General features: G+C 33.6%; 1 protein-coding gene across 1 annotated transcript in view; it reads right to left on the bottom strand.

The window, feature by feature from the left end:
• USH2A (usherin) overlaps nucleotides 1-19,029 on the bottom strand; it is a 678,599-nt gene that overhangs the window by 590,610 nt on the left and 68,960 nt on the right. The window contains exon 8 of the mRNA XM_032872913.1: nucleotides 18,317-18,410. Coding sequence (XP_032728804.1) covers nucleotides 18,317-18,410 — 94 coding nt within the window. The remainder of the gene's footprint in view (nucleotides 1-18,316; nucleotides 18,411-19,029) is intronic.

The raw sequence follows: 19,029 nt of genomic DNA on the forward strand, positions 1-19,029 counted from the left end.
TGATCTTAAGGAAAAATGCTGTGTTACTATCATTTTATGCGGTTTACAAAGACAGATAAAAGACAAGCAATACTGTGTAGTCTATTCTTTGATTATAAAATTTCATGAAACTTAAATTCTTGGTTTCATAATTGTATTTCTTCACAATTCATTCCAGATAACCCAGAGAACCATGACATAGTAGAGTAATGTTTGGGTAAATTATGAGCATTTTGAGTAAATTTTTGAAATCTCCCCATTTTTTTCTATCTTTTCTATCAATGACTTTTAAAGTTTTATTTAAAACTTAGGAATATTTGTGCATATTTTATGCAGTTTCTGAACCAGATGGTTTTCTACTTAATGTTTTCCCAATCTCCAGTTGATCATTTGTCACTTTCAATTATGTATTTCTTCTATAACAACTGGATTTCCCCTGATATGTACCTGGATGCTCAGATTATAAGATTAGACAATGTGTATGTCAGGGTTGAGGACCTTTATTACTGATTGATTTAATTGCTTTCATTTTGATAGCATCTTAGGGGCTACCAATCAACCCCACGAAGTTGTAGCCAAACACTTAAACATATTCAGGCAGGATAGTCATAGAAAAATCAATGAATCCAGAAGACACGAATGAAAATCTATTTCATTACATTGTATTGCAATCATACACAGTGGTATTTCTGTCTTTTGGATCATTAAACTAGAACATTATTCTTCTGTTACCATTATAAACTAACAAAGACAATATTCCAAAAAATAATTCACAGGTCCAAAAGCATTTGTACCAACTCACACTCATCACTCTCACTTTTGATTCCTTATTTGTGAATAACTTCAACTTCACAGAGAAAATATGAACTTCATATTTACTCAGTCACTTACCCAACAATCCTTAATGACCACTATGTGTCTTTGAAGAAAGAAAGGAGAAAACGTCTTCTTATCCAAAGATACATCAAATCCCTGAGAGGGTGGTGCTGGGGGCAGGGTTTAGGGGCATGGATAATCTTCCTGAAACGTACAGAACTGCTCAACAGACTTAACAGACTCAGTGCCCTTTGAAAACTCAAGCTCAGAAAAATGGCCATGAATCATCAAAAAAACCAACTTGTCTTCAACATTCATAGACTTAAGAAAACAGAAAAGAAAAAAAAACCTGCTTTTGAATTATTTCAGAAAACATATTGAATGGTTTCTTAAATGTTCATTTTTAAAAGTCACATCTGGGGGCACCTGGGTGGCTCAGTGGGTTAAGCCGCTGCCTTCAGTTCAGGTCATGATCTCAGGGTCCTGGGATCGAGTCCCACATCGGGTTCTCTGCTCTGCAGGGCGCCTGCTTCCTCCTCCCTCTCTCTCTGCCTGCCTCTCTGCCCACTTGTGATCTCTCTCTGTCAAATAAATAAAATCTTAAAAAAAAAAAAAAAAGTCACATCTGGAGGGGTGTCTGGCTGGCTCACTCAGAATCATGCAATTCTTTATCTCAGGGTTATGAGTTCAATCCCATGTTGGGTATAGAGATTACTTAAATAAATAAAAGACCTCAAAAAATTTTAATTAAAAATAAAAAGTCATATCTGGAAAATCTGTAAGAAGTAGTTAATTCCCCAGTAATGGTAAACAATGAAATAAGAATTTATTTTTCCTTAAGTCTAGTACATAACATACACAGTAAAATTTCAGGGACACAAAAGACAACTATGAGTGCTGCCTGATTTTATTAAACATTTACAGAGAAAATAACATATAGTCTATACTTTTTAAATCACTGCCATTATCATGGGCTATTTTAACAGTCCATTTACTTATCCATTATCCTTATTTGACTCAAAGCTTCTTCAATCAGAAACCAGATTTTATTGATGAAATCAACCACAACATAATGCTTAAAATGTTATAATTACTCAAGAAACATTTATTGAGTAAGGGAATGAACAAATGAATGTATAAAGGAATGAATAAACTTATGAATGGTTGATGCAACAAGAGCTCATTTCTATTAGTGAATTCATTTCTTTCATTCCTGGTTCTAGCAAAAAAACCAAAATGAAAGAAAATTCTTTCCTTTGCTACCCCCATTAGTAAAATACACACAGACGTCTTTATCTAGGCAATGTTTTCCATGCAATAAGAAAAGCTAATATGTTATGGTGTCAGTCCTAAGTGATTCATATTAACCAGGTGATAAATCTTTCTGATAACCTATGAAGTAAGTGTTGCTATTACCTCCATTTTACAGATAGGAAAACTGAGGAATAGGAAAAAAAAAACAATAATTTTATAAAGTCACCTACTGGAATGACGATTAGTGTAAACTAGAATGTGAAAATTCATAAGGACAACAGTGCTTGTTGCATTTTATTCATTTCAATATTGCTAGTGCCTACAAACCCTCACACATAGTAGGTACTCAATTTACATATATATGAAAATATATGTTATATATAAATATATCCATATATGTGTGTATATATGCATATATAACATTCTCTTTGTTCTTTGGACCCTCACTCCTAACCACCATGTTATGCTGGTTGCAGGGATAGAAAATTATCTCAGGGAGAGAGGTGTTGAGTTGGATCTACTATGACTATTCATACTTACCTCCTGCTCGGAGCCTAAACTAGATGACAGAATCCTCGAAACCCAAGATTGGATACACTCCCTCCCCACCCCCCACAGCTGGAAAATTCAGAGGAATGTATGTAGCCCCTGCCTGTGTGGGAAGGGGAGGAAGGCAATCTGTTCCAAAGTGAAAAATTATAAAATGCTCACTTTTTAGAAGTCAGTATGGTACTACTTACTGAGCTAAAAGAGGTAATTTGTCCAACTATTCCCAAATGGTGTAAATGAATTAGAGATCTTCTGAAAGTCTGTAAATTGCTCCTTTCTCATCAGATCAGTATGTTGGAAATTTTAAGAGCTAAATCTCTAATAATAATAATTGTCCTCTGGCTCTATTCACAGCTTCCTCTTTTCGTTGGATATAGCAGTTCAATTGTAATTCAAATGATGTAGTTTCAGGATAATTTCTTTTGTCTACTAGATATAGAAATCATCCTTATAAACATAAAAACTTCAGTGTACTCTTACAACTACTTTTTCCAATAAAAGTTTCCCTATGCAGCTCTAGTGCTCCAATCACAAAGGTATGATTAGACAAACTTGTTAATTTCTTATGAGTGATTGGGCAGAGTGTGGGGGGTGGCAAAAACAGATGAAATTTCCAACTGCATAGACAATCTAGACAGAAAGTGACTCAGTACTTTGCACATGATAGGGGATAAATATGTTTAAAGAATGCATGAATGAATGATCCCATCAATTGTTCATGTTTATGATATGTTACAGGACTGTATCTTAATGTTTCTAGTATTTATTTGAAGAGTAACATTAAAAGTTTAAAGATAAATGCAATATTTTCCAGCAGATTTTTACCTATAAGATTATTATGCAATCTCAATTAACAAACTCCAAACAATTATCATGCCTTGCCTTTGAGAAAACAGAAATCTTCATGTATTTATCCTTCAACTCTTTTCTCAGTAATTATCTTTCCCTTGGTTAGAAATTCTCATATAATTAAAGTGCCCACAGAAAATATGTACTTAGCTGCTCTCTAGGTGCTGAAATTAATAGCATGAATTAAATACTAATACTATTGGACAATACTGATCAGACACTCTAGTAATACCATGATCATTAGCACTTAACATACAGAGCCTGACAATTCAACCATTAATACATGTTGGCTACTTTTAGAAAGTTTCTAATTTATGCAATGCCTTGTCTGTGCCTCTGAAGGCAAAGCCCAATGGAAGATTAAAAAAACATCCAATAAAACAAATCTGATAACATGGGAAACAAAATCAACATTTGTGAAAATAGAAAGTGTAGGGGTTGCCTGGGTGGCTCATTCAGTTAAGCACCTGTCTTCAGCTCAGGTCATGATCTTGGCTTCTCCCTCTCACTCTCCCTTTGTGCTCTCCAACCCCTTCTCAAATAAATAAATAAATAAATAAAATCTTTTAAAAAAATAAAAACTGTAAGCAGAATCATTTGGACAACTGCTTCAGTTCTACACGTGGTCTATATAAAAATATAACTGATGGGGGCCTGGATGACTCGGTTGTTCAGGTGTCTGACTCTTGGTTTCAGCTCAGGTCATGATCTCAAAGCTGTGAGATCAAACCCCAGATGAACTCTATTCTGAGTGCAGAGTCCTCCCTCTCCCTCTCTCTTTGCCTTTCTCCCTGTTTGTGCTCCCCCCGCCTCTCTCTCTCTCTCTTTATCTCACTTGACAATAAATAAAATCTTTAAAAATACATATAACTGATAGCCAATAAACTTCTAAGAAGGGAACTTCTGACTGTGAAAGCAGACCATCTAACAATGTGTAGCTGTTGAATGAGACAGATCTATTTGCATGACTAGCATGAAAGGAGTCTTATTAATTGTGAATACTGGTCATTGTTTAATATGCGATTCTCCCTTGGCCTGCCTGCCTTTCTTTATTGTCTCTTTCTCTTTAATTGTAGGACTTGTCAGGGCACTAAATAGAAAGACACATATGAGATACTTTCCTCCCAAGAGTCCAGGAGGAGGATTTTATGTTTCTTCCAGTTTGCAGGTAGTGGCCAAGCCAAGGCAACATCACTGTAAGGAAACTGTAATGATTTACCCCTACCGATATGCCAGAAAATGTGTGCAGGAGTAGAGAACACATTTGTCTAGGGGAACTTGCACTATTTTATAAAGGATGCCAATGAAAAGAAAATGGAGTCATCATATTAAGATGTTCTTTACATGTACTTCGTCAAAATACGGATTCATATTTTAAGAAATAAAATACATTTTTTAAAGATTTTATTTATCTTAGAAATAGAAAGACAGCAGATGTGCAAACAGGGAGGGAGAGAAGAGGAAGGTGAGGGAGAAGAATCTGAAGCAGACTCCTCACTCAACAGGGATCCAGGGCGGAGCCCGGAGGTCACGACCTGAACGAAACCAAGAGTCAAGATGCTTAACCAACTGGCCTACCCAGGCACCCCACCATTATGTCTTTCAGTTTTTAGGGTTTCTCTACACTCAGTGAGTGGATACAAAAATGCATCTGAGTTACTATTTGGATAGAAAGCCATTTTATATTGGAAATTTTATCTAATATTATGTTTGAATACCAGATTAGTAAATTTAAAAAATCCTTTCATTAGTATAGCTACATTAAAATTTTTAAGATTTAAAATGTCAATGATGTTTATATTACCTATTAATTATGAATTGTTGGTCTGAATAATTTGTTTGCACTAAAGTCGTCTCCATTCATTATAGTAATTAGTGTCTGCCAGGAAATCTTTTTTGACTTTCATAAATGAAAGTCCTTCAATATTTTCAAATACTTGCATCTGTAATCAAGATGTTATGGCTGTACCGTAGCATAATGTTCTACACATGGAAGGCATTTCATAAATATTTGTTGAATGAAGCTAGCAAATGATCAATCTTCACATTAGAACTATAAAAGTACACAGTAATCATGAATTTTGAAATAGTCAGTCCATGCCAAAGAGAGTCACCTCCACTTTGATTTTAGCAGTAGCAAGAATACTTAACATAGATGATATGTTCCTGATAGATTAATAAATCATACTATAGTATTTTAGGAAAATTATGTTAAATATTTAGGACTATAAAATTTATAAATAATAAAAAAGCAAACAACTGTGTTCTTCTATTCACTACCTGACTTAAAAAACAAAACACCACAGTATTCATTCCACTGCACCAGTAACACCTGAATGTAGTAATAAGCATTCACATGCTTTTCTTCATATTTACACTTCATATTTATGTATGTATTACTTAGTAACAGTTTTGTGTGTTTTTAAATTTTACATAATGATATACTGTATATATTATTCTACAAGCTTTTTGTATTCAATTGTTTAAGAGTCTAGTCATGTTGCTGTAATAGCTATATGCATTCAGCCCCACTGCTATAAGGATCCATTTAAATATCTGCAAATTGTTTTCCCATAGTGATGGCTCCTTCCCGTCAGTGGTAGATGCATTGTCAGTAATCTACACTCTTGTCAGCAACTGAAATTTTCAGATTTTTTTTTGAATCTTTACCAACCTCATGAGAATAAAATGTTATCTCATGGTTATGATTACTTTACTGATAACCAGTAAAATTGCAGATGTTTTCATATGTATATTGATTCTTTGAGCTGTCATTTCTAGCGTCTTCTGCAAATTAGCTGGTTCAATTTTCCTGGTCTGCTTTTCAATCAGTCTGATTTAAAAGGTCCCTTTGTCTGTTATATGTGTTGTGTTGCATTGTGTTGCTAATATAATCTGCTAATCTGTAACTTTTCTTTTTCTTTTTTTTAAATGGTAGCTTTTGATGAAGTTTCTAATTACAATGTAGCCACATTTATTAGTTTCTTCTCTCATAGTTATGCTTCTTGTATTCAGGAGTTGTAAAGACATTCTATATTTTCTGTGGAGAATGATTTTTAAATTAAATTTCCCATATGTTATTTTGGCATATTATTTTCACATTTCTATCCTATATCTATCTGCCTTACTGAATTCTCCTTAATATTTAATAATTTGTGGAATTTTCTTTTTTGCATTTTCTGCCTAACTTATCTTCAGACATTGACAGTTCAGTTCTTTCTAATTTTTAAGAGTTTATTTCTTTTTCTTATCATATTGAGCTGGCTAGATCTTCCAATAAAATGCAGAATAATAGACATCCTTGTCTTATTCCTGATTTTGAAGGGAATGCTTCAATGGATTTACCATTATGTACACTGTTAAGACTAGAAAACTACAGATGGTCTTTATCAGGTTAAGAGGCTCTTCTTCAACCGAGAGTGTCCTAAAAACACTTGTCTAGATGGTTGTTAAGTTTCATTTTTTTTTAATATTATGAAATGTTTTTTTTTAATTTATTTTATTTTTTCAGTGTTCCAAGATTCATTGTTTATGTACCACACCCTGTGCTCCATGCAATGCGTGCCCTCCTTAATTAGATGGGTGTTAAGTTTTATCAACTGCTTTTTTCCAATTCTATTGAAATGATCATGTTTCTACTTTCTTGAGTTAATTTGATGAATTATACTGATAGTTCTATTAATATTAAATCTTACTTGCATTCCTGGGAGAAACCCAATTTGGCTACTATATATTATTGTTTTTATGAAAAGCTAGATTTGGTTCAACATTTAAAAATCTTTGGCTTTGTTTACATGGGAGAGTGATCTTAAATTTTCTTTTTTGTACTCTCCTTGTTTGATTTGGCATCCTGGCCTCCACAATTCATTCTACTGACACAGCTCAAAATAAAGCACTATGCCTTCAGAAAAAACCCCAACACACTATATATTTAACTTGCTTATTTTACTTCTTCTGCCTCCCCTACCCCCCAACAACAACTCCTAGGAGAATGTGAACTCTTTAAGAAGAGGAATAATTGTGTCTTGCCCAGAGATGTAAACCTACTGCTCAGCAAATGAGTAGTCAATAAAATTTTGTTGGATTAATAAAAGGCTTGTAAGTTTAGTTGGGATTTTTTCCATCTATTTTTACTTTTCTTGACTCATTTGGATAATAGTGAAATGACTATATATATTAATTTACTTAGAACTATTTACTTATTGTGTACAATGTGTCATGACTACAAATTCTATATAATTTGTTGAGACTACTATTATTGATTAGTATATGATCAATGTTCATAAATTTTCCATATGATCTTGACATGAATGTGCATTTTTTCATTGTTGGATACAGGAATCTATTAGATAAGGCTTCAAATTACTTCAATTCTCAATTATTAAGGATTTTAATTTTTTAACTGCCTGTTTGATTAATTACCAAATGGGATATATGAAAGTCTCCTACATTGATGTTGGATTGGTCAATTTCTCCTTCTAGTTCTGTCAAATTTTGCTATATACTTTTGAATCTATGTTATCAGATGTATGTAATTTTTAAATTATATAATTTACCATTATGTAATAAAACACCTTTTCTCTCATAAAATTTTTTGCTTAAAATCTATTTTATCGAATACTGCATAGCTTAAGCAGCTTTTAAATTTTTAAGCCTCATGTGTGCTTGTGTTTTAGGTATATGTCTCACCATCTCAACATCAGGGTCATGTTGAACCCTATTGGAACCTAAAGCCAAATAAAATTATGTACCCCTATATACATTTATAAAATATCCTCCTATATTGTGGAGAAAGTTAATAAACACTATATAATCAAAAAGTATAGCTATATATAACTCATCATCTTGTCCAATCTGTTTCCAAACCACGGCCAACCTTCATATGAGGCAGACACAGGAGAGCCTTATAGAACTGCTAGGCAGGAGTTGTGGCTGACTGGAAACTGTTCTCATTGCTAAGTAACAAAGAATTATAAAACAACAATTTACTTTTATTTAAATGTTTACACATTTTTCCTCCTAGATTTTAGTATTATTTTGTCTTTTTTTAAGTATTACATTAAGATATTCTTTATCTTGATTAGTAAGTTCTTTGGTGCCTTCTTAAAATTTGTGTCTAAGGTACTGTCTCACCTTAATGCAGGCTTTGCTCAGACAACAGTAGATATTATATTTTTGTGGGTATGACAGCACTTAATTTTAATGGACAAGTTTAACACATTTATATTTGTTATGACTGTTGAGATATTTGGGCTTTATATTTTCTTTTTTTCTGTCAGTCTGGTTTATTTATTTATTTATGTGTTAGGTTAGACATCATACAGTATGACTTTCTATTTTCCATATATTTTATATTCTTATTTCCCACTCTTTTTTTTTTGTCTTATTTTAAGAAAGATGTTTCTTCCTTATTTTCCATATTTTGGGGAAGTTATAAACTATATTTCTTCTCTTTTGCTGTGTTATTCTTAAGTAAAAATGTCGCTTAAATTAAAATTTGAAAATATTCCACACTCTTCAAGAATAACTTAAGGACTTCTGGGGCACCTGGGTGGCTCAGTCAGTTAAGCAGCCACCTCTTGATTTCAGCTCAGGTCACTATCTCAGGGTCCTAGGATCGAGCCCCACCTCATGCTCTACATCAGGCTCCATTCCTACAAGGGAGTCTTCTTGAGGATTTCCTCTTACCCTCTCCCTCTGCCTCTACCCTTCTCTCCATTTGTACTCTCTCTCTCTCTCTCTAAAATAAATCAATAAATCTAAAAAAAAAGAATAATTCAAAAAAACCTTTGATTTGGTCTCTTTAAATGTAATCATTACTGTCAGTCTTAAGTGCTACTTTTTCAATAGACTATAATTTTTAAAGCATTTTCAAGTTGAAAGAAAAATTGAGAGACCAATACAGAGTTCCCATATACCTCCTGTCCCTACCTATTCACAGAACCCCCAACATTCAACATCTGGCATCAGAGTAGACTATTGTTATAAACTGATAAACCTAAATTAACACATCATTATTAACCAAAGTGACAGTTTACATTAGGGTTTATGATATGTATGTGGGTCTATTTCTATTCCATTCCACTAATCTATTTGTTTATTTTTGTCAAGACCATATTGTTTTAATTACTGTAACTTATATCCTGAGGTCAGGTAATGTCAGGAGTCCAACTTTGTTCTTGTCTTTCAATATTGTCTTGGCTATTTTGTGTCTTGTATCCTTCCAACAACCTTAAGAAATAGCCCATCTCTAAAGGCACAGGAAACGAAAGCAAAAATTAACTATTGGAACTTCATCAAAATAAAAAGCCTTCTGCACAACAAGAGAAACAGTCAACAAAACTAAAAGGCAACCCACAGAATGGGAGAAGATATTTGCAAATGACTCTATAGATAAAGGGCTCATATCCAAGATCTATACAGAACATCTCAAACTCAGTACCAATAAAAACAAATAATCCAGTCAAGAAATGGGCAGAAGACATAACAAACACTTCTCCAAAGAAGACATACTAATGGCTAACAGATACATGAAAAAATGTTCCATGTCACTAGCCATCAGGGAAATACAAATCAAAACCACAATGAGAACCCACCCTATACCAGTTAGAACAGAAAAAATTAATAAGATGGGGAAAAACAAAGGTTGGCAAGGATGTGGAGAAAGGGGAATCCTCTCATACTGTTGGTGAGAATGCAAGGTGGTACAGCCACTCTGGAAAACAGTGATAAGGAGGTTCCTTAAGACATTAAAAATAGAGCTACCCTACAAACCAGCAATTGCACTTCTGCGTATTTATTCCAAAGATATAGATGTAGTGAAAAGAAGGACCACATGCACCCCAATGATCATAGCAGCAATATCCACAATAGCTAAACTGCAGAAGGAACTGAGATGTCCTTCAACCGATTAATGTAAAAAGAAGATGTGGTCCATTTATACCATGGAATATTACTCAGCCATCAGAAAGATGAATTCCTACTATTTTCATCACCATGGATGGAACTGGAGGGGATTATGCTAAGTGAAATAAGTCAAGCAGAAAAAGACAATTGCCATATGGTTTCATTCATATGTGGAACATAAGGAATAGTGCAGAGGACCATCCGGGAAGGAAGGGAAAACTGAATGAGAAGAAATAAGAGAGGGAGACAAACCACGAGAGACTCTGGACTTCAGGAAACAAACTGAGGGTTACAGAAGGGAGGGGGTGGGGAGATGGGGTAGCCAGGTGATAGGTTTTAAGGAGGGCATGTGACACGATGAGCCCTGGGTGTTACATGTGACTAATAAATCACTGAACACTTATCAAAAACTAATGATGTACTATATGTCAGATAATTGAACTTAATTTAAAAAAAAAGAAATAATGTGTTGATATCCACAAAATAACTTTTTGAAATTTTGATCAGGATTACACTGAAGCTATAGATAAAGGTAGGAAGACCAGACATCTTGACAATACTGAGTCTTCCTGTCTATGAACATGGAATAACTAGTACAAAGATTAAAAATAATAACATCACTGTGTGCCAGATAGGAAATGAGATTTGGGGCCTTGATTCACTAAACGTACATCCAATAGAGATTCTATGATATGAACTATCTGAAGGCTAGTTATATAAAAAATTAATTCATTAGTATTTACAAGATTAGAGTATAAAGTGAAATTCATTTAGAGTAACATCTTTCTGTGAGCAAACAAAAAACATTACTGGGAAAGCTTGATGTATAATGAAAATATCACTTAAGTTAGTCATGATGACTCATACTTTTGGACTTTAGTGCTCTAAAGGAACACACTTTCTAAAATAACAGGAAATAGTCATTTACATAATAAGCATTGTAAAGTGTGATGTTGGCACCATTCAAATTATTGAATGGTAGGAAGACCTTTTATATAAAATGTTTTAAGCTGGCTCTGCTATTTATAATACTAACAAAAATATTGATAGCTTGATTGTAGTTAATTCATAAAAGCCATGATTAATGCTATAAAAGGGTCACAAATCAGAGCCAAAGAATAAGAGAAGTATTCATGGTTACTAATAAATTGCTCTGTGAACACTTGGCCACCCTTGCAGGTAATGATGTCACAAAATGATGAAAGAATAGCTAAGTAGCCAACAAAGTACCAGTGCTTGGCGGAGGCACTGATGATTGCATCACTCTTAACCAAGAGTCCCTGAAAGATTAACATAACTATTAAAAGAAAATGAAAAATCATAAAGATGCAAGTTTCAACTGATAACACACTCCTCAAAGCTTGATTTTATCAACACGTGAATTCTCAGCCCAGGTAAAGAGAAGAGGAGGGGTAATGGGTATACTCTATGTAACCGTGTTAGATGACATAAATTTACATACCTAAGCTTCCAATCCCTAGGTTGTATTCTGTATCTAAGACCTGAAGCATACTTTTTTTTATAGTTACAATGGAATTCTTGAGCAGGTGAACCAGAGATACATTATTGCAATAAAGCTAATAGCGTAAGTAGTTAGGAAATGATCTTAAAAACAAAAAAAAAAAAATGTGAGGAGACTAGCAGTGGGGTAGGGGGGCATTTTAGAAATCTATGCACCAAAAGAATGCATGTTGAATAACTCCATGATATTAAATCTTAGAACATGCAAAGCCAATCTATAGTGACAGAAGGCAGACTGGTGGTTTCCCAGGAGTGAAGGTTGGGGAGGAGACACTGACTGCAGAAGAGAATAAGAGAATATTTGGAGAGGCAAAAATATTCTGATCTTGAATATGGAGGTGATCACACAAGAGTATACATTTGCTAATACTCACCAAACTATATATTTTTAAATGGGTACATTTTATCATATGTAAATCATTTCAGGAAGGTTGATTAAAAAGAACAATCACTAGTTGTGCCAGATGTTACCATGGTTCAAATTGAATAAAAGGTACAAAAAATCTCTGTATATGAATTTCAATTATCTCAAAATAAAAAAAAAAACACTTAAATTTTAAAATACATGTGTAAGTAAGAGTGATTATCTGTTATCCAAAAATTAACCATTGAAAGAGAATATGTATTTCTTATCAAATGATTCACAAAGAATTAAATGCCCTGTAATCCTGAATTCTCCTTTGAAACATTCAATTCTGCTTAAAAGTTACTGAACAGTATAATCTTTTGGGATTTGTTTTGCTCTAGATTAATCCTAAAATGGAACCAGTAAACTATTCACTGTTTCAGTCATTTCTACAGGAGAAATGTCACAAATACTCTAAAATTGTTCCCTATTAATGAAATATGCAATTATCACTTATGGTATGTAACATACATTAAACTCAAATCCTTAAAACTGCCAGTACAACCACCAAAATATGTCAGAGTTCCATACAGTAGTGCTGAGGAGAATCACTGAGCCTCTCCATGGTAGATGTTTCAGGTTTCACAAAATACAATGAAATATTTAAGAATAAAGTCAATTGGCTTGAAGTTTAACTCAAGATCATAGAGGTCTTCAGTAATAGTTTTTCTTAAGAGTTTGCTTTGTTTTTAATTTTGTGAGCAGACAAAGGAAATGGGATATACCAATGAAGTTATGAATTAGTCAATCTTGCTATTCCCAGAATAATTAATCATGTATTCTCACTACTAGTGAAAGTCTTAATCTACTAAGAGGAGGAGGTATTAACATAAGTGAGTTCACCCAAATATAAGGCCATAGACAGTAGTGAATATGGTAGCAAACCAAAGAATGATACTGCTCCAAAGAGGGTAATTGTTACCTTGAGTTAGGCTGATGGGGAAACATAAGCATAGTTGGATTATTTTCTGATTAATAGAAGCCAAAAATGCAGCAGAGGAGGAGGAACAGGAGGAGGAGGAAAAGGGGAAATTCTTTCCAGAAATTAAGTAACAAATTATTTAAACACTGTTCCCACCTGTGGACCACTGATTATGACATCAACTTTATAAACAACTAAATGCTTTATATAGAAAATTCCCTGGAATGGTTCTATGTCAGAACTTGCTTCTGAATTTGCCTTTCTCCAACTTCATTCATTTTCACTTCCTCTAAAAACACTTTCTTATAGGACTGCCAATTGCCAAGAACTGGCATATTCTCAAGGTTTACGTTTTCATCTCTTTGCCAAATGGCTGTAATATAATTCACAGAAGCCCTGTTTATTGAGTAATATTATTAATGGTTAGCATAATACTGTGAAATTGAAGATATTCTTTTTTGGATTATGTCCAGATCTTTAAAAAGAACACTGACTCCAATAGGAAATGGATGGCTTATATTAAAACTTATATTTTAAAAAAGTAGAACAATGTGAAAAGCACTTGAATAAATATATTTTGAAATTATTATAAGATACCTTTTTCAGATATGTAAGTCCCACATGTATTAAAATACTTTGAATGATAACAATAAGAGAATGGCATATTTTGAATGCCTTATAAAATCATTTCTCATTTTCAATGCATTATTGAAAATATCATAGCACTGAGAAATCATTCAAAAGTCTATTGAATTTTTCCCTTCAGCTACATTTACCAAACTTTGCTAAGTGAGTGATATATGTTGCTTTTTTATTTATGGCTAAATTCATAAATTATCAAAATATGTCAAGGAAGAGAATAACAAAAAAAAGTCAACTTTCTACCTTTGTTTCCAAAAGACACATAATATCTCAATAAGAAGCATTAAAATGTATTCTCAACCTAAATTATAGTTAATTATTTCGCTAGTTCATAATCCAACAGTCACCACCTGAGACCAAGTCTGAAAATCCCAACTTGAATTCTGAAACCAATCATGAGCCTTGATTCATTTAATTGCTCTATTTTTAAGGGGAAGCATGAAATCATCCAAGAATCATAAAATATCAATCACTCAACTGTGAGCAATTAAAGAGAGAGAAAGGGGAAAAAATAGGATGGGATATCAAAAGGAAAAGGGAGACAGGGGTAGGGGTTGAAGGGATGAGAATTAACTAGTCTAAACAAAGCAAGAGAAGCTCAGGAAACAACATATCATATGAAAGCATTACCCAGTCTTTAATTTGCATATATTGTACAAATTCAGATCGAGGTGCCTCACTGAATTCATCCCTGAGTGTGTTTTAACTGAGCTCTTGGTGAGTTTGGGGAGGAGGAGTGAGGTTAATAAAAGATATTACTGATTGCAAGGAAAGGGAAGTGTCTATTTTAAAGAATCAAAAGGAGATGATGTTAGGAAAAATAAAATAAAATGTCACTTTAACTATAAAATCAAGAACAAATCAAACTGGCAAAAACTTAAATACACAATTATGGCTGAATAAAGAGTGAATCAATCACGTTCATCCAATTAATTTCCTTTCTGGGACAATATGATAAGCCATACAATCAAACACACTAAAATCAATGCTTTTTAAAAAGATTGTTTTTCTCATGATACTCTAATCAAACCAAATTCAAAGCCTATAGATGTTAGAAATCCAAAAATATGTAAAAGATTCCTTCGTTCAAAGCAATTATCAACCAGTGGTGAAGACTAAAAGTATAAATTAAAAGATCAACAATATAAAGCAATGATCTGGAGAATAAGTTCAAAGGAACATCTGAATTAGAACATGAAAGTTTTGGCTTGAGCACATAGAAAGAAAGAAAGCTGTAACCAAATCAAAGACTGAGTTGAAAGTGAGGGCAAGGATACATCCTAAATGTGCTAGAGAAAGTCTGAATTGTAAATAATATTCTTGCTAACTATATGCACTAATGTTGTCACTGGAAACAAATTAGATCAGATTAAGAATCTCAGAAGATAGAAATGGAGTTTCTAAAATCTTGACAGACGGTTTTTAAAAAACAAGATGTTCCATGATATCTTAAAACAAATGACAGAGAAAAGTGAAGTGACTAATTAAACACACATATGAGGCGAAGTTTAGGAGACAAGTAGGAATCTCTGACAGTGCTACATTGTGAGGTTAATAAAAGAAATCCCTGATTGCAAGGAAGGAGAAATATGCATCTTAAAGAATTAAAAGAAGAAGACACCAGAAAAAATATAATAATTGTTACTTTAAATTTAAAATCAAGAACCAATCAAGTTGGGAAAAAATTAAACACACAATTATGGCTGAATAAGAATGAATCAATCAAGTTCATCCAATTAATTAGTCCTTACACTGTAAAGAATTTTAAATATGTATATGACAAAATATGTCAATAATTTTTTTCATGGTTCTGATATATTTCTTTGTTTCTATTTGTAGTTGTTTTGCTTATGAAGTCCCTAGCTTTAGGTTTAGAAATTTTAATCCTTATTTTAATAGATTTATAATTACTTTTATAGTTAAGTCTTTAAGTCACCTGGACTTCTATACATACGATGAAGTAGGGCTTTAACTTTTTTTCCCCCAAATTGATATCAATTGCCTTAAATATCACTTACCAAAACTCCATACTATTTATTTTTTATCATTGGTATGATTGTTACTGCTGCTATACCTGCTTTCATATCAGCTGTGACTAATGTTGATGCTGGCTATTTCTATTTTAATTTTTTTTAATAAGAACAACACTTTATTTTATTTTTTAAAAGATTTTATTTATTTATTTATTTGACAGTGAGAGATCACAAGTAGGCAGAGAAGCAGGCAGAGAGAGGAGGAAGGGAAGCAGGCTCCTCACTGAGCAGAAAGCCCGATGTGAGGCTCGATCCCAGGACTCTGGGATCATGACCTGAGCTGAAGGCAGAGGCTTTAACCCACTGAGCCACCCAGACACTGCTACATTTTCATCCTTTTGATGGCTTCTTTTTCTACCAAAAATTTCCTGAAATAACTGATATTTTGAGCTCATATCAATTTATTTTTATTCAAACCCAGAAGGTAGACCAAAATTAAGTTTAAAAAGTTATACTTATTGTGCATGGTATAAGAGAATAGTCGAGTTTCATTCTTCTGTTTATAGCTGTCCAATTTTCCTAGCACTATTTATTGAAAAGACTGTCTCTTTTCCATTGGATATTTTTTCCTGCTTTGTCAAAAATTAGTTGACCATAAATATGAGGGTCCATAATCTGGACTCTATTCTGTTCCACTGATCTATGTATCTGTTTTTGTGCTAGTACCATGCGGTCTTATTGATCACACCTTTGTAATATGGCTTAAAATCAGGCAACATGATGCCCCCAGCTTTGTTCTTCATTTTCAACATTTCCTTGGTGATTTGGGGTCTTTTCTCATTCCATACAAATTATAGCATCGTTTATTCCAGCTCTTTGAAAAATGCCATTGTTATTTTGATTGGGATGGCATTGAAAGTATAGATTGCTCTGGGCAGCATAATCATTTTAACATTAATTCTTCTGATTCATGAGCATGGAATGTTTTTCCATTTTTTTGTGTCTTCTTCAATTTCTTTCATAAGTGTTCTATGGTTTCTAGAGTATAGATCCTTTACCTCTTTTGTTAGGTTTATTCCTAGGTATCTTATGGCTTTTGTTACTATTATAAATGGGACAGTTTTCTTAAAGAACAAAACAAAACTGGGCCACTCTCTTACATCATACACAAAGATTAACTCTAAATAGATGAAAGACCTTGATGTGAGACAGGAATCCATCAAAATCCTAGAGGAGAATATAGGCAGTAACCTCTTCAATATCATTCACAGCAATTTCTTTCAAGACACATCTCCAAAGGTAAGAGAAACAAAAGCAAAAATGAACTTTTGGGAGTTCACCAAAATAAAATGCTTCTTCACAGCAAAGGAAACAATCAACAAAACAAAGAGACAATCCATGGAATGTTAGAAGATATTTGCAAATGAAGCTACAGATAAAGGGCTGGTATCCAAGACCTATAAAGAACTTCTCATAGTCAATGCCTAAATAACAAATAATCAAGTAGAAAAAATGGGCAGAAGACATGAACAGACACTTCCAAAGAAGTAAAAAAAAAAAAAAAAATAGCTAACAGACACATGACAAAGTGTTCAACATCATTAACTATCAGGGAAATTCAAATCAAAACCACACTGAGATACCACCTTACACCAGTTAGAATGGAAAAAAATTGACAAGGCAAGAAACAAAAAATGTTGGAGAGGTTGTAGAGAAAGGGAAACCCTCTTACACTGTTGGTGGGAATGCAAGTTGGTATAGCCACTCTGGAAAATAGTGTGGAGTTTCCTCAAAAAGTTAAAAATAGAGCTACCCTATAACCCGTCAATTGCACTACAGGGTATTTACCCCAAAGATACGGATGTAGTGAAAAGAAGGATCACATACACCCCAATGTTCATAGCAGCAATGTGGACAATAGCCAAACTGTGGAAGGAGCTAAGACGCCCTTCAGCAGACAAATGGATAAAGAAGATGTGGTTCATACATACAATGGAATATTACTCAGCCATCAGAAAGGATGAATACCCAACATTTTCATCACCATGGATGAAACTGGAGGAGATTATGCTAAGTGAAATAAGTCAAGCAGAGAAAGACAATTATCATATTGTTTCACTTATTTGTGGAATACAGGAATAGCGTGGAGGATATTAGGAGAAGGAAGGGAAAAATGAAGGGGGGTAGAAATCAGAGGATGAGATAACCATGAAAGACTATGGAATCCAGGAAGCAAACTGAGGGTTTTAGAGGGGAGGAGGTGGGAGGATGGGTTAGCCCAGTGATGGGTATTAAGGAGGGCGTGTATCGCATGGAGCACTGGGTGTTATAAGCAAGCAATGAATCATGGAATACTACATTAAAAAGTAATGATGTACTGTATAGTGACTAACGTACCATGATAACAATTTTTTTAAATTTATATTCACCATTTCTTCATCCCTCTCCCATTTCCACTTTTTTAAAAATATATATCCATGTATCAAACAGAGAACTCACGTGAAGTCCTTGGGTGAAGCTTTCTAGAGAGCAGAGACATTGATAGGGCCGGCTTGTTGTGTCACACTTATCAGCATGACCATAGCACTGACATCTGTGAACAGGAACATCAGACAATTCCTAAGCCAACTCAACTATGAATATATCTAAGGACCTGTGAATATATCCACTGTGTGGATCCAACAAGGAAGTCAAGTATGTTAATCAACACAAAATTCAGTTTCTCTTTTATCATATAGATGTTCATGAAAGCTGTTGACTAATCCTAAAGTACTGGATAAAGTGTTATCAATATCCAAACCATATTGTTCTGAGAAGGTAATTTTTAAGACTCCCTAGAAAAGAGTTGAGGGTTGTTTCCACCTACGACAGTACGTAGCAAACTTGCCAAGGCATTTACTGAAACTGTTAAAGACAGAATTGGAACTAGAAAGTTTAAAATAAACTGCAGGATGAAATTAACATATTTCAATTATTTGGGATTTTTTCCCCCAAAGTTAGATGGTGAATATTTAATAGTATTATTATTTATCTTACAGTATTACTAAAAAAACAATACTTATAGTTTGGTATTTTGGTCTGTTTCTAGAGATGTACTTTATTTACAGTGCATATCACTCTTCTAGCACAATTTGATTCTAAATATAACCTATATGTGCCATTTCCATACCAGTGAGTATCTCCAGTTATCCGTGTTTTGATATATTGTGAGC

This window comes from Lontra canadensis, unplaced genomic scaffold, assembly GCF_010015895.1.
Source record: "Lontra canadensis isolate GAN:19392208 unplaced genomic scaffold, GSC_riverotter_1.0 scaffold46, whole genome shotgun sequence".
In the NCBI taxonomy this organism is placed as follows: Eukaryota; Metazoa; Chordata; class Mammalia; order Carnivora; family Mustelidae; genus Lontra; species Lontra canadensis.